The sequence below is a fragment of the Saccopteryx bilineata genome, chromosome 4 (assembly GCF_036850765.1).
Source record: "Saccopteryx bilineata isolate mSacBil1 chromosome 4, mSacBil1_pri_phased_curated, whole genome shotgun sequence".
In the NCBI taxonomy this organism is placed as follows: Eukaryota; Metazoa; Chordata; class Mammalia; order Chiroptera; family Emballonuridae; genus Saccopteryx; species Saccopteryx bilineata.
In genome coordinates, this window is record NC_089493.1 from 205,864,854 (window position 1) to 205,882,108 (window position 17,255).

The 17,255-nt window shown below is 41.5% G+C and overlaps 1 protein-coding gene across 4 annotated transcripts in view; it reads left to right on the forward strand.

Annotated features, from left to right (window-relative positions):
* Positions 1 to 17,255, forward strand: part of FAM151B (family with sequence similarity 151 member B) — a 59,155-nt gene that overhangs the window by 9,984 nt on the left and 31,916 nt on the right. For all 4 annotated transcript variants that reach the window (XR_010731111.1, XM_066273671.1, XM_066273669.1 and 1 more), the window contains one exon: positions 13,829 to 13,994. Coding sequence is in view for 3 of the 4 variants with exons in the window: in XM_066273671.1 (XP_066129768.1) it covers positions 13,829 to 13,994 (166 nt within the window). In the remaining variant the exon portion in view is untranslated. The remainder of the gene's footprint in view (positions 1 to 13,828; positions 13,995 to 17,255) is intronic.

Consider the following 17,255-nt stretch of genomic DNA (forward strand, 5'->3'; position numbering starts at 1 on the left):
CTAAGGTTGCTTTATTGCTAGTACAGTATTCCTCAAGAAGAAACAGAAAGTTGTTGCTCAAAAGCCCAAACTTCCCAAGAGTTTCAAATTAGAGGGTTTTGCTGCGAACCAGCGTGGCTAGTTATTATCTAGGTCCTAAGTGAGAACCGTGCAGTATGAAGAAATAGACTCAAAGAGAAAAAGGATGGGATCGGGAGGTCTTCAATGCCAATAGCTTGCAAGAGCAAAAGCAAAGCCCCTGGTCTACTTTATTATATAGTGCAAAGCCATATGCAAATAAGAAAGTCTGATACAAAGTCACACATGAGAGGCATAAACAAGAATCCTCGTAAGAGTGCATCCACCCACACCCCACCATGCAGTAGTCAAGGGTGGAAGATCTTAGTTTTAGAAGGGTGAGGGGAAGAGCTTAGTCTTAAACTAAGCCCTAGGCTATAAGGGCTTACAGCCTGTCTCCCATGGGGTTTGAAAGAGTTGGGGTCAAAGGGTATGCAGAAGCACTGGCAGGGCAAGTTTGAGTGGAGAGTTTGGGAACTTGGCTGTTTAGGGTTTTTTTTGTTTGTTTGTATTTTTCTGAAGTTGGAAACGGGTAGGCAGTCAGACAGACTCCCACATGTGCCCAACCGGGATCCACCTGGCACGCCCACCAGGGGGCGATGCTCTGCTCATCTGGGACGTTGCTCTGTTGCAACCAGAGCCATTCTAGCGCCTGGGGCAGAGGCCACAGAGCCATCCCCTGCGCCCAGGCCACCTTTGCTCCAATGGAGCCTTGGCTGCTGGAGGGGAAGAGAGAGACAGAGAGGAAGGAGAGGGGGAGGGGTGGAGAAGCAGATGGGCGCTTCTCCTGTGTGCCCTGGCTGGGAATCGAACCCTGGACTCCTGCACGCCAGGCCGACACTCTACCACTGAGCCAACCGGCCAGGGCCGGAACTTGGCTGTTTATAGTGAGATGCTTCAGCAGTGAATCTTCCTGGACAACAGACTCTTTGCTTCTGAAAGGGTTCCAGTGTTCAATTTCCGGTCATGTCCCAATCCTTTGGTTCTCGGGGTAGCTGGAAGACAAAGGTGGCACTCATGCAAGGCTGTCTCTGTAAAATAATTCAAGGATTGTATTAATCACTGATTTTGCTTTAAGGGAGCAGCACCAGTTTTAAACTGGTCAGTGTGGTTTGTGTGCTGTTTCAATATTGTTCCGAATGTGTGGGCAAGTGATCTAATATGGCTCAAAAGAAGATTTTTACCTTAAAACTGTAATATTTGGACATCAAAGTATGTAGCTGCAGTAATATAGGTAGCCAACTTACCATCGTAATAGAAATCAGCATGAAACACACCACGAATAGTAAATAGTTGAGACATAAAGACTCTACCAACATTATTGAGCTGGGGATCTTCGCCCATCTGGAGCCCGCCCTACCTCTGGACTTCAGTTACATAATAAGTGTCTTTATGAGCTTGAATCTGAATTCCTGTAAACTTACCCCAGAAGCAGTCCGCTCTAATTTCAGTCATTTCCTGGCTTCCACTTTTGCTCCTGTTCAGTTCACTTTCCACCTGTTCTATAATATTAATCAGGCCTTTTTTGCTCAAAACCCTGTAATAGCTTTCCTTTAAAATTCCTGAATCTAACTGTTGGGCGGGAATTCGTTTAGTTCTACCACCCTGGTTTCCAGGAGGAGAGCTGTTACCCTAAGTGCTTTGGAGTCTTGCCTCACTGATTGTTCCTCTCATAGAGGTAAAGATAATTTTTGGTGCATGGTTTTTGACTGGATAGAGCTGATCTATCAAAGATGCCAGGCAAAGAAGTGTGTTCCTCTCTCCTTTTCCGTCTGGACGATGGGAGGCTGCATCTGGGTATTTGTATTTGCTGGAACTTTGCTTCAAAGAGCCTATTCCAAAGTTTAGACTGGGAGGTGATGGTGGAGATTAGGAGTGGCAAGCTCATTTACCTCTCAACTAAACTGTGTCTTCTGACCTAGCTTTATAGGTAATAAAGGTAATATTGTGAACCTTATCTGCCAACTTGGCTGTTTTATTTCTCAGAATCCGTGTGGAGACTGGAATAATAACCTGTAAAGCCCTGAATAAACTGGCCTATTTCTCCAGCTTCACCTGGTGCGGTGTCTGACATTCCAGCGATGCTGGCCTCACAGTTCCTCACACAGCTAAGCTCTCTGCCTCTGCAGGCTGTCATAAGCATGTTTTCCTGGAATGCTCTTTTCCCACGCTGTGCTTGGCTGGCCTCTTACACATTCGTGGGTATTAGCTGAATTGACATTTCCTCAAAGAGTTTTCCTGACCCCAGAATCAAAATTCAGGGCAACACGTTGTACTTATACTTCTCATGTGGCCTTTTGAGACTGGCACATTTCACTTAGCATGCTTTCAAGATTCATCTATGTTGTAACACGTATCAGTGCTTCATTCTTCTTCATTCTTCTTCATTCTTCTTTATGACTGAATAGTGTTTAATTGTAGATTGCAACATGTTTTGATGACTCATTTAGGTTTTTTCCATTTCTTGGCTACTATAAATAATGCTAGTATGAACAGTTATATACAAGATTTGTGTGGACACATGTTTTTAATTCCCTTGTATATGTGTCCAGGAGTGGAATTGCTAGGTCATATGGTAATACTATGTTTAAGTTTTTGAGGAACTAGCAAACTTTTCTAAAGCAGCTGTACTGTTGATAGTCCCACGTGCAGAGTGAATGAAGGTTCTGATTTCTCCACTCCCTTGCCAAAACCTGCTATTGTCTGTCTTTTTCATTATAGCCATACTAGTGTGTGTGAATTAGTATCTCATTGGTTAAATTTGTTTTTTCCTAAAGCCTGATGATGTTGATCATCTCTTCATGAGTTTATTAGAAAATAGCTCACATTCGCAACTGAGTAGCTTTTTCAGCCTGGTTCCTACTTCTGAAAAATTTGAGAGCCCACAAACTTTTTGTCATTTTGAACTAACTTCTGTTCCTTTGGGAATAAGTGAATGTAACTTCTTTAAAAATGTTGTGGGTTTTCTGTATATTAAGTTATAAACCATTCCTCATCTAATCAATAACCTCACCCCCAAATCTCTTGGAGGTACGCCTCTCTCTACTTTGGTCTGCTAGTTAGGGTGCTGTGGGACAACACCCTTCAGATTCTAGAATTTCTTTTGTCTAGCAGTATGAGTACATGAGGCACCATCTTCCTCTTAATAAATGTTCTTGTAGTTTTTTAAAATTTATTTATTAAATTTCATGCAGTGACATTGATAAATCAGGGTACATATGTTGAAAGAAAACATCTCTAGATTATTTTGACATTTGATTGTGCTGTGTACCCCTCCCCCAAAGTTAAATTGATTCTGTCACCTTCTATCTGATTTTCATGTGTCCCTCCCCTCCCCCAACCCCTCTCGCCTTCTTCACCCCATCCCCCTCCCCCCACTCCTCACCCCTGTTGCCATCACATTCTTGTTCATGTCTCTGAGTCTCATTTTTATGTCCCTTCTATGTATGGATTCATATACTTCTTAGTTTTTTTCTGATTTACTTATTTAACTCCGTATAATGTTATCAAGGTCCATCCATGTTATTGTAAATGATCCGATGTCATCATTTCTTATGGCTGAGTAGTATTCCATAGTATATATGTACCAAAGCTTTTTAATCCACTCATCCTCTGACGGACACTTGGGCTGTTTCCAGATCTTTGCTATTGTGAACAATGCTGCCACAAACATGGGGGTGCATTTCTCCTTTTGGAGCCGTTCTATGGTGTCCTTGGGGTATATTCCTAAAAGTGGAATAGCTGGGTCAAAAGGCAGTTCGATTTTCAGTTTTTTGAGGAATCTCCATACTGTTTTCCACAGTGGCTGCACCAGTCTGCATTCCCACCAGCAGTGCAGGAGGGTTCCCTTTTCTCCACATCCTCGCCAGCACTTATTCTGTGTTGTTTTGTTGATGAGCGCCATTCTGGCTGGTGTGAGGTGATATCTCATTGTGGTTTTAATTTGCATTTCTCTAAAGATTAGTGATGTTGAGCATTTTTTCATATGCCTATTGGCCATCTGTATGTCCTCTTTGGAGAAGTGTCTATTCATCTCTTTTGCCCATTTTTGGATTGGATTGTTTGTCTTCCTGGTATTGAGATTTACAAGTTCTTTATAAATTTTGGTTATTAACCCCTTATCAGACGTATTGTCAAATATGTTCTCCCATTGTGTAGTTTGTCTTTTTATTCTGTTCTTGTTGTCTTTAGCTGTGCAAAAGCTTTTTAGTTTGATATAGTCCCATTTGTTTATCCTGTCTTTTATTTCACTTCCCTGTGGAGATAAATCAGCAAATATATTGCTCCGAGAGATGTCGGATAGCTTACTGCCTATGTTTTCTTCTAAGATGCTTATGGTTTCACGGCCTACATTTAAGTCTTTTATCCATTTTGAGTTTATTTTTGTGAGTAGTGTAAGCTGGTGATCTAGTTTCATTTTTTTGCAGGTAGCTGTCCAATTTTCCCAACACCATTTGTTAAAGAGGCTGTCTTTACTCCATTGTATTTCCTTACCTCCTTTGTCAAATATCAGTTGTCCATAGAACTGTGGGTTTATTTCTGGGTTCTCTGTTCTGTTCCATTGATCTATATGCCTGTTCTTATGCCAGTACCAGGCTGTTTTGAGTACAATGGCCTTGTAGTATAACTTGATATCAGGAAGTGTGATACCTCCCACTTTATTCTTCTTTTTTAAGATTGCTGAGGCTATTCGTGTTCTCTTTTGGTTCCATATAAACTTTTGGAATATGTGGTCTATATCTTTGAAGTATGTCATTGGTATTTTAATTGGTATTGCATTGAATTTATAGATTGCTTTGGGTAAAATAGACATTTTATTTTTATTTTTATTTTTGTATTTTTCTGAAGCTGGAAACGGGGAGAGACAGTCAGACAGACTTCTGCATGCGCCCGACCGGGATCCACCCGGCACGCCCACCAGGGGCGACGCTCTGCCGCGACCAGAGCCACTCCAGCGCCTGGGGCAGAGGCCAAGGAGCCATCCCCAGGGCCCGGGCCATCTTTGCTCCAATGGAGCCTTGGCTGCGGGAGGGGAAGAGAGAGACAGAGAGGAAGAACCAAATGGGCGCTTCTCCTATGTGCCCTGGCCGGGAATCGAACCCGGGTCCCCCGCACGCCAGGTTGACGCTCTACCGCTGAGCCAACCAGCCAGGGCCTTAAAATAGACATTTTAATGATGTTTATTCTTCCTAACCATGAGCACGGTGTATGCTTCCACTTGTTTGTATCTTCCTTGATTTCTTTTATCAATGCTTTGTAATTTTCCGAGTACAAGTCTTTAGTCTCCTTGGTTAAGTTTACTCCTAGGTACTTCATTTTTTTGGTTGTAATTGTGAAGGGGATTGTTTCCTTAATTTCTCTTTCTGACTGTTCATTGTTGGTGTATAAAAATGCCTCTGATTTCTGAGTATTGATTTTATATTCTGCCACTTTGCTGAATTCATTTATCAGATCCAGTAGCTTTTTGAGTGAGACTTTAGGGTTTTCTATATACAATATCATATCATCTGCAAATAATGATAGTTTTACTTCTTCTTTTCCAACTTGAATGCCTTTTATTTCTCCTTCTTGTCTGATTGCTGTGGCTAGGACTTCCAGGACTATGTTAAATAAGAGTAGTGAAAGGGGGCACCCCTGCCTTGTTCCTGATCTTAAGGGTATTGCTTTTAATTTTTGCCCATTGAGTATGATGTTGGCTGTGGGTTTCTCATAGATGGCTTTTATCATGTTGAGGTATGTTCCCTATATTCCCACTTTGCTGAGAGTTTTGATCATGAATGGGTGCTGGATTTTATCAAATGCTTTTTCTACATCTATTGAAATTATCATATGGTTTTTCTCCTTTTTGTTTCTGTGATGAATCACATTGATTGATTTACGAATATTGTACCATCCTTGCCTCCCCAGAATAAATCCCACTTGATCGTGGTGTATGATTTTTTCCATATATTGTTGGATCCGGTTTGCTAATATTTTGTTGAGGATTTTAGCATCTATATTCATCAGAGATATTGGCCTATAATTTTCTTTCTTTGTGTTGTCTTTGCCTGGTTTTGGAATCAGAATTATGCTTGCCTCATAAAAGGAGCTTGGAAGTCTTCCTCTTGAATTTTTTGAAATAGTTTGAGAAGGAGGGGGGTTAGTTCTTTTTTGAATATTTGGTAGAATTCCGTTGTGAAGCCATCGGGCCCTGGACTTTTCTTTGTTGGGAGTTTTTTGATACCTGTTTGGATCTCATTTGTTGTAATCGGTCTGTTTAGGTTTTCTGATTCTTCCAGATTAATTTTTGGAAGATTGTATGTTTCAAGGAATTTGTCCATTTCATCTAGGTTGTCTAATTTTTTGGCATACAGTTCTTCATAGTATTTTCTTACAATATTTTGTATTTCTGTTGAGTCAGTTGTTATTTCTCCTCTCTCATTTCTAATTTTATTTATTTGAGTCCTCTCTCTCTTTTTCTTGGTGAGTCTAGTTAAAGGTTCATCAATCTTGTTTACCTTTTCGAAGAACCAGCTCCTAGTTTCAATGATCCTCTGTATTTTCTTTAGCCTCTATGTCATTTATTTCTGCTCTGACCTTTATTATTTCCTTCCTTCTACTACATTTGGGCTTTACTTGCTGTTCTTTTTCTAATTCTTTTAGATGCAGGGTTAAGTTGTTTATTTGAGCTTTTTCTAGCTTCTTAAAGTGTGCCTGTAGTGCTATGAACTTCCCTCTCAGTACTGCTTTTGCTGTGTCCCATAAATTTTGAGTTGTTGTATGCTCATTGTCATTCATTTCTAGGAATTTTTTTATTTCTTCTTTGATCTGATTCTTAATCCATTCATTATTTAACAAGCTGCTATTTAGTTTCCATGTGTTAGAGAATTTTTGAGCTTTTCTGTTGTGGTTCATTTCTAGTTTCATGCCGTTGTGATCAGAGAAAGTGCTTGATATGATTTCAGTCTTCTTAAATTTGTTGAGAGCACTTTTGTGCCCTAACATGTGGTCTATCCTAGAGAATGTACCATGAGCACTTGAAAAGAATGTATATTCTGCTGCTTTAGGGTGAAAGGTTCTGAAGATATCTATTAAATCGAGTTGATCTAGTGTATCCAATAAGTCTGCTGTTTCTTTGTTATTTTTCTTTCTTGAAGATCTATTCATTTATGTTAGTGGGGTATTGAAATCCCCTACTAAAAAAAAATAAAAATAAAATAAAGAAAAGAAAAGAAAAGAAATTCCCTACTATTATAGTGTTGCTGTTGATCTCGCCCTTTAAATCCATCAAAGTCTGCTTTATATATTTGGGTGCTCCTATAATAGGTGCATAGATATTTATAATAGTTATATCTTTCTGTTGGATTACTCCCTTTATCATTATGTAGTGGCCCTCTTTATCTCTTACTATATCATTTGTTTTAAAGTCCAATTTGTCTGATATAAGTATTGCTACCCCCTTCTACCCCGATCCACCCTCAAGACCAAGTGACCACCCTCAAAAGACCACCTCAAATGAAAAAATGATTTTTTTTCATTTCTATTTTGCATGAAATGTTTTTCCATCCTTTTACCTTCAATCTATGTGTATCTTTTGTTCTAATGTGTGTCTCTTGTAGACAACATATGTATGGGTCCTGTTTTCTTATCCACGCAGCTACCCTATGTCTTTTGATTGGATCATTAATCCATTTACGTTTAAGGTTATTATTGATATGAAGTTGTTTATTGCCATTTTCTTCTTTAAAGGTGTATTCCTTTTTTGCTATATTCTTTTCCCACTTTGATCTGTTTACAACAGGCCCCTTAACATTTCCTGCAGCATTGGTTTGGTTGTAATGAATTCCTTGAGTTGTTTTTTGTCTGGGAAGCTTTTTATTTCTCCTTCGATTTTAAACGATAGCCTTGCTGGATAAAGTAGTCTTGGTTGTAGGTTCTTGTTCTGCATTACTTTGAATATTTCTTGCCATTCCCTTCTGGCCTCAAGTGTTTCTGTTGAAAAGTCGGATGTCATCCTTATGGGGGCTCCTTTGTAGGTGATAACTTTTTTTTCTCTTGCAGCTTTTAATATTTTCTCTTTATTGCTTAGCTTTGGTATTTTAATTATGATGTGTCTTGGTGTAGGTTACTTTGGGTTTCTCTTTAATGGAGTCCTCTGTGCTTCTTGGACTTGTGAGAGTTTCTCTTGCATTAATTTAGGGAAGTTTTCAGCTATGATATGATTGAACAAAGTCTCTATCCCTTGTTCTTTTTCTTCTTCTTCAGGAACCCGTATGATGCGGATGTTATTTCTCTTCATGTTGTCACAGAGCTCTCTAAGGGTTTCCTCTGACTTTTTGAGTCTCTTTTCTCTTTTCTTCTCTGCTTTCATGCCTTCATTCCAGTTGTCCTCCAACTTGCTGATTCGATCCTCTGCTCTATCTATCCTGTTTTTAATTCCTTCCATTGTGGTCTTTATTTCTGATATTGTATTTGTCATCTCCGACTGATTCTTTTTTATACTTGCTATTTCTTTACTTAGGTGTTCATAATGACCATCCATTGTTGTTCTAAGATCCCTAAGCATCCTTACAATCATTATTTTGAACTCCACATCTGGAAGTTTGATTATTTCCATATCACTCAGTTCATCTTTTGAAGGTGTCTCTTGTGGTTTCATTTGGATTGCACTTCTTTGTCTTCTCATTGTCTGTTTTGGGGTTTTTTATTTGTAGAGTTGGTTGAGTCTAGGCTTGGTGTTGTCTGCCTCCAGTTTTCAGTTATTTCTAGGTCTTCTTGGATTGGTATCAGCTGTTATCTGTAATCCACTTTCAGATTAGGGCAGCTTTGAAGTCTTGATTTGTTTGTTTTCTTAACAGGTGATAGTCTTTTTACTGAAATCAGCAGGGGGCTTCCTTGAAATTCTATCCAGGAATGCGGTGGGTGTAACCCAGGGGTCTCAAACTCGCGACCGTGCAGCCCGCCCACCAATTTTGTGCGGCCCGCAGACTAATCAAACTTCGTGGATTAATCTGCGGGCCAGTCTGCGGGCCGCACAAAATTGGTGGGCGGGCCGCGAGTTTGAGACCTCTGGTGTAACCTGAGACTCAGAAGGCCTCTAGCCAAATAATCTCTCTGGGGGCAGGGTGTTTTCTCAGCTTCAGTAGGGGGAGGTGTATCTCAGATCTCCGTGGAGACCTGAGTTACTGCCCCTCCTCCCCACTTCTTGTTTTCAGCTGTGTCTTGTTATGCTGATTGGAGCTGGATAGATGTCCGGAGATCTCTGATCCGGAAGCAATTCAGCTCTGTTTTGTGAAAGGTTCGGTCCCTCCCCCAGCTATGGCCACCTCCAGCACAGATGAGTCAGCTTTTTTAGTTTGTCTTCTGCATTCCTAGCCCCTCACAGTCTGTCCCTCTCCCTGTCCTTTCCACTTGGGAGATAAGCTGGTCTTTTCAACACACCTCGCTCTCTGGTCGCCAGGCAAGTGGTTGTGAGCAGTAGTTTCTGCTCTTTTGCCTTGTGTGAGATCCCCTCTGGACTCTCAGCCTCACCCCCCCCTCTCCGTTCCTGTAAGCAGGGGAGATTCAGGCGCTCACTACCAGGTTTTTTGTGGCTTCTTCTTTGCTCCTTGGTTTTTGAGAGCTGTTCTTGTAGTTCAGAGTTGGTTTTTCATGCTGATTTTTCCTAAATTGATTTGTATTCCAGTTTGGTGGTGAGAGCTGGGCGTCTGTGCATCTGCCTACTCCGCTGCCATCTTTTCGATTCTGTTCTTGTAGTTTTAACCTTTTTTTTTTAAGAAGCAGGCAGGCAGAGAGACAGACTCTGCATCCACCCAGACTAACCAGGATTCACTCTGCAAGACCCCTATAGCAGTGATCCCCAAGCCCCGGGCCGCGGACCGCTACCGGTCCGTGGGCCATTTGGTACCGATCTGCAGAGAAAGAATAAATAACTTACATTATTTCCATTTTATTTATATTTAAGTCTGAATGATGTTTTATTTTTTTTAAATGACCAAATTCCCTCTGTTACATCCATCTAAGACTCATTCTTGATGCTTTTCTCGGTCACGTGATACATTTATCTGTCCCACCCTAAAGACCGGTCTGTGAAAATATTTTCTGACATTAAACCAGTCCGTGGCCCAAAAAAGGTTGGGGACCACTTCTCCACAAGACGGTGCTCTGCCCATCTGGGGCCATTGCTCTGTTGTCAGCAACTGAGCTATTTTCTTTTTTTTTTTTTTTTTTTTTCATTTTCTTTTGCATTTTTCTGAAGTTGGAAACAGGGAGAGACAGTCAGACAGACTCCCGCATGCGCCCGACCGGGATCCACCCGGCACGCCCACCATGGGGCGACGCTCTGCCCACCAGGGGGCGATGCTCTGCCCATCCTGGGCGTCACCATGTTGCGACCAGAGCCACTCTAGCGCCTGAGGCAGAGGCCACAGAGCCATCCCCAGTGCCCGGGCCATTTTTGCTCCAATGGAACCTTGGCTGCGGGAGGGGAAGAGAGAGACAGAGAGGAAGGTGCAGCGGAGGGGTGGAGAAGCAAATGGGCGCTTCTCCTGTGTGCCCTGGCCAGGAATCGAACCCGGGTCCTCCGCACGCTAGGCCGACGCTCTTCCGCTGAGCCAACCGGCCAGGGCCTTTTTTTTTTTTTTTAATTTTATTTTAATGGGGTGACATCAATAAATCAGGGTACATACATTCAAAGAAAACATTTCCAGGTTATCTTGTCATTTAGTTCTGTTGCATACCCATTACCCGAAGAGAGATCGTCCTCCGCCACCCTCCATCCAGTTCTCTCTGTACCCCTCCCCCTCCCCTTCTCCCTCCTTCCCTCTCCCCACCCCCCATAACCACCACACTCCCGTCCATGCCTCTTAGTCTCACTTCTATGTCCCACCAATGTGTGGAATCCTGCAGTTCGTGTTTTTTTCTGTTTTGCCCATTTCACCCCACACAATGCTACCAAGACTCCACCATTCTGCTGCAAGTGATCCGATGTCATCATTTCTCCTAGCTGAATAGTATACCATGGTGTATATGTGCCCCATCTTCTTCATCCAGTCCTCTATTTTTTTTTTACAGTGATTAAAAACCTTTAAGCAAACTCTTGGCCAATACAGCAAGAATCCCTAAAAGAGTAGTGTCCTTAACATGTTCACCAAGTCCAAGTTGGCCCCATCACCATGCCAAATCCCTGAAAAATGCAACCCAACCACAGTTCAGTCTGTTAGGAGCTGTCACAGGGAGCAGGAGTCCAGGAAAGTTCCCCACAGGAAAAGTCCGCATGGCACTGGAATTGTTGTCACCATTCTATACTTTGCATGAGCTATTTTCTTTTAGCACCTGAGGCGAGTCCTTGGAGCCATCCTCAGAGCCCAGGGCCACTTTCTTCAACTGAGCCTTGGCTGCGGGAGGAGAGGTGGGAGAAGGGTAGGGGGAGGAGTGAAGAAACAGATGGTCACTTTTCCTGTGTGCCCTGGCTGAGAATTGAACCCGGCACATCTACACATGGGCTGACGGTCTACCACTGAGCCTACCGGCCAGAGCCTATAGTTTCACCCTTAATTTGATCTTGACCCTGAGGCCATAGTTTACTGGAAACATCCTGGATTTGACTTTTTGCCTGAGGTTGTCTCTTACTTTGAGATACTTTTGCCAGCTAAAGAGGATGAGTTACGTTTTCTAACGTAGCACAAGTCCTGAATTGAAAATATTTCTATATGCTGCTTAAAATCTGACTATTTAACTCAGCTCTCTCTTCTCATTCTTTATCATAGGCAGCTAAAAGAAGTCAATGGGACTTTCAACATTCTTCAAGGAAAACTCCTTAGCCAAATCCATGAATTCATTAAGTGCCCTCTCTGTTTTTCACCAGTTGCTACAAGTGGCTGTGTTATCCAGGGTTTCATTACTGTATGAAACAGGTTGTCTTCTCTCAAGCTGCCAATGACAATTTCCTCTTTGCTCTTCCAACTTCCTACTCTTCTGGAATTCCACCAGATCCTAAAGCCAATCTCACATTTCAGGCTTTTATGACAATACTGCATTTCCAGATAACTTTTTTTTTCAACTGCTATATATTAAACTGCTCCCAAACTTAATGTTTTAAAATTACAATGATTTCTAATTTCTCATGATTTTGTGAGTCAGATGGTTGTTCTGTTTTGTGTGGTGTAGGCTGGGGACCCTCGTTTTGCTGTCCTCAGTAATGCCTGAACTTCTTTGCATGGTGGCTGGCTTTTAAGAGGATAAAAGCAGAAGCTGCCAGGCCTTTCAAGGGTTAGGCCTAGACTGACAGTTTGCTTCCATTACCCTCTGTTGGTCAAGCCAGACTCAAGGGGAGGAGAAAGATAGAAGAGAGTTATATATGTGTGGGAGGAATTGTCAGCCATGGCTGGAGTCAGTCTACCACAGCCTGCTGAACACATTCATACTAAGTGACTGGTGGAGCTTATTGCCTGTTCCAGGGATCTGTGCTTTGTTGATGTAAGAAACATCCAAACCTGTAGAGAATTTTTATGAGTTTATTTGAGCCAACCAAACTGGTGAAAATTGCAGGAAAGCAAACTCTCAGCAGATTGAGAAGCTATTCTAGAGAATGGCAGTTCAACTTATTTTATACATTAGAATCAAAGGAGGAGACATGGCGGGGGAGTTACATGAAATTCATCAGTGGTAGGTTAGGGAGGTGGGGGAAAGCAGGGCGGGGCCATCTCTGAGACTGGATACACAGTAAAATGGAGAGACATACATTTTTTTTACATTGGTGGCTATAAGATAGTTAATAATCAATATTTACAGCACACAGAGATGGTATGTGAGGAACAGGTAACCCTGTGGGGTCTGTGGTCTTGTGCTCTGATGGGAGATTGTGCCCTGAGGGGTCCAGAAAAAGGGGATTACTCTGGCACTCCAAAAGTATTTTGTCTTAGATGCAAAAAGACAATAGGCTTACTTAAAGTAAAGGCTGACCTTTGTTACAAGGAAGTTAAGACCTAGGATGTGATTACCTGAAATTACTTGCTTTTAGCTAGGAATTCTTATGGTCGGACCCTTGTGTGTAGCCCCTTCCGGTCTCTGACGTGTGGGCCCGCCTTGCAGGCCTCCCCTGAGCGCCTCTGCTTTAGTATGTGGCCTCTTTTCGTCCACAGCTTTTAAACAGAAGCTATGCTTTAAGTCAAAGAATGGAATCTGTAATGTAAGCAATAAACATTTATTTATAGTTCCTAATTTTAGGACTAAGAAGATAAAAGTACTATTTTTATTTTCAGAAACTTAAATAGTTATTGAGCCTTCTTTTGTGTACTCGCTTTGCTATATATGGAGAAGAAATTAAATAATATGACACTAGCTTAAACACTGGTGAGTAGGAGGAAATGATGTTTAACTCCTCACCACCGCCTGACCTGTGGTGGCGCAGTGGATAGAGCATCGACCTGGAAATGCTGAGGTCGCCGGTTCGAGGCCCTGGACTTGCCTGGTCAGGGCACATATGGGAGTTGATGCTTCCAGCTCCTCCCCCCTGTCTCTCTCTCCTCTCTGTCTCTTTCTCTCTCCTCTCTAAAATGAATAAATAAAAAGAAAAGAAATTTTAACTCCTCACCACCTGTCTGCCCACTTGTAAAAAACAAAAGTGTGTAAACACCCAGCATAGTACCTGGCCCTGAGTAGTTACTCAGGGAATGTTAATCTCCTATCCTTTCCTTTGTCTACCTCAAAAGGATATTGGACATGGCATCTTCTGCAATCCCTGTTTTGTTTTGGTTTTTTAGCATTAATGTAAGTTCTTTTATTGGGACAGGTACTGCTCACATGATAGAGGCTGATGTCCTCCTTTCAAGTGAAAGACCAGACCCTGCCCAGCCAGTCATGGCTCATCCTCCTGAAACAAGCAGTGACAACACCCTGCAGGAATGGCTGACTGAAGTTGTGAAAAGCAGTAAAGGCATCAAGCTGGATTTCAAGAGGTATTTGTACAAATATGTTCAGCTTTCTGATTTTCAAAGAATAACGCCTACTGGGAAAATGTTAATAGCTGCTTATATCTGAGCCTAAGTAACTTACTTTGTGCTTTTATCTAAATTGAAATGGAATTGCAGACTGATATGTTCTAGGAATGGATCTGTAACCCACTGAGTTGTTTGCTTGAATTGTTTATTGGGGAATCCTTTGAGGCAAAAATTAAGTTCATTTTCATAAAGGAATGTTTTATAAGTGACCCTTGTGATACTAAAACAGTAAACTTAAAATGCTACTTTTGTTGCCCTGGCCATATATCTTGGTTGGTTAGAGAGAGCATCATCCCAATGGCACAAGGGTTACAGGTTTGGTCCCTGGTCAGGGTACATACAGGAACAGCTCAATGCTTCTCTCTGTCTGTCTCTCTCCCCCTTCCTCTCTCTCTAAAATCAATTTTTAAAAATGCTCCTTTTGTTAAAAAGTAGTCCAGGAGAAAAAGAGTTGAGAAAATTTAGTTGGGGTAGTTCATTCATATTCTACTTGATTTGTGTTAATTTATTAGTATATAGGGACCTGTTTAGAATTCTTTAATAACTGAAATATTCCTTTAAAACAGTATTTTGGAGGCATTGATAATGAAGGACAAGATTAAGTGTCACTTTCTTCCCTGTAGCTTTCACAGGAAGTTTTATTTCTGTGGTATTTTGGTAGAGCCAGAAGTATATTGTGACTCCATAGAAGCTCACCATAAGAAGCTTCCTGAGAGCAACTTCTGTGAAAATCTAGAATTTGTGGTAAACCTACTTCATCTACTTTTAAATTGAATTATCTCAAGAAATTAATAAAGATTTGGAAATCTTATTGGTAGGGTTATTAAGATGACACTAATAATTTGTTGTGGGGCTAAGTATACTAGTAAACCTCATTATACTGTAGGTGAATGAAAATGCTATTTACCATATTTTCCCATGTATAAGACGATCCCATGTATTAGACGCACCTTAATTTTGGGGTCCGAAATTTGAAAAAAAGTATATTACATAAAGTTATTAAACTTGCCTGACCAGGCGGTGGCACAGTGCATAGAGTGTCAGACTGGGATGCGGAAGACCCAGGTTCAAGACCCCGAGGTCGCCAGCTTGAGCGCAGGCTCATCTGGTTTGAGCAAAGCTCACCAGCTTGAGCCCAAGGTCACTGGCTTGAGCAAGGGGTCACTCAGTCTGCTGTGGCCCCCCAGTCAAGGTACATATGAAAAAGCAATCAATGAACAACTAAGGTGCTGCAATGAAGAATTGATGCTTCTCATCTCTCTCCCTTCCTGTCTGTCCCTATCTGTCCCTCTCTCTGTCTCTCTCTCTCTGTCACACACACACAAAAAAAGTAATTGAACTCAAGTTTTATTCATTATAAAATTCATACAACTCCTCATCACTGTCAAAACTCCCAGTCATTAGCCTGTCCTCATCTGTGTCTGATGACAAATCACTGTCTTCAACAATGAGCGCAAAAATAAGCGCAAAAAAGTGGGAAATGCAAGTAAAAAAACTACAACCACTGAATAAGACTCATCCAGGTTTTAGACCCCAAAATTTTTTTTAAAAAGTGCATCTTATACATGGGGAAATATGGCAGGCCTGACCTGTGGTGGCGCAGTGGATAAAGCATCAACCTGGAATGCTGAGGTTGCCAATTTGAAACCCTGGGCTTGTCTGGTCAAGGCACATATGGGAGTTGATGCTTCCTGCTCCTCCCCCTTTCTCTCTCTCTCTCTCTCTCTCTCCTCTCTAAAATGAATAAAGTCTTTGAAAAAAATTTTAAATGCTATTTACATTGAAAAGCTTTTAGGATGTTGAATGTTCCAATTCCATTTCATTGGCAAACTTGGTCCCAGAAAGGTTCAGTGATTTGCCCAAGGACCACAGGTAAGCTTGATCCCTAAGCTAGGACCGGTCTCAGGTTTCCTAGAGCCAGTTCAGTGTTCTCTGTACCTTGAAACAATGTACTTCATCTTTAATGCTTGGTGACTCAAAGTTTTAGATCTCCTTGCCTTTCCAGCTGCTCAGTTTTTGTATGATTATTGTTGCCCCTTGAATTATTCCCTGTGCTATATTCTTTGGCTCCCCTCTAGTTACATCAGCTCATTCTTTTTTTTTTCTCTTTTTTTTTTTTAATTAACTGAGAGGCAAGGAGGCAGAGACAGACTCATGCATGCACCTGGACCAGGATCCACAAGGTGATACTCTGCTTGGCTGAGCCACAGCTCTGTTGCTCAGCAACTGAGCCATTTTAGCACCTAAGGCTGAGGCCATTGAGCCATCCTTAGCACCGTGGCCAACTTTGCTTGAACCATTCAAGCCATGGGAGGCAGAGGGAGAGAGAGAAGAATGATTGAGGTGGCGTGGGGGGGGGGGCTCCAGTGGACAAGCAAGTTCCTTCTCCTGTGTGCTCTAACCTGTAATCAAACCCAGGACTTCAACACGTTGGGCTGATGCTCCACTGCTAAGTCAACCAGCCAGGGCAGTTCATTCATTCTTAAACATTGACAGCTGCCACAAAAGGGCTAAGCCACTAAAAAAAATTTTGCAGGTTTTTGGGTCATAACATATTTGAAGAGTGTTGCCAGTATGACTAGAGAATTTACCCTTTGAAGCAAAGCTTTCCACTGGTTCTATAACAGCTAAATAACCTTTTACTCAGATTTTACTAGGTCTTGTTTCATGCCTCAGTTATTTTCTTTATACAAATAATAACTGGGTAACATATGATGATTTTTTAATATTTTATTTATTCATTTTTAGAGAGAGAGGAGAGCGAGAGAGAAAAAGAGAGAGAAAAGGGGAGGAGCCAGAAGTATCAACTCCCATATGTACCTTGACTAGGCAAGCTTGGGGTTTCGAACCGGTGACCTCAGCGTCCCAGGTCAATGCCCCATCCACTGCGCCACCACAGGTCAGGCACATATGATGATTTTTAAATTTTATTTGGAGTTTAAGCAAACTTCTGTGTTTTAGCAAAAAATTATTTCCCTGGGAATGTAATTTTAAATGGCTTATTTTAATTTTAAGTATGGTTTTTATGTCAACTACAATTTCTAAATGAAATTAATAAAAAAATAGGATGTGATACTCAGAAGTTTGCCATATAAGTAACTTATAGGAAAAAGAACCTATTCTATAAAAACTGTTTATATATTTTTTCTGGGAATTTAGAAAAGTACTAAGCAAAGGAAATGTTACATAGTATTCTGATCAAGACTTCCCTCTTCAGGC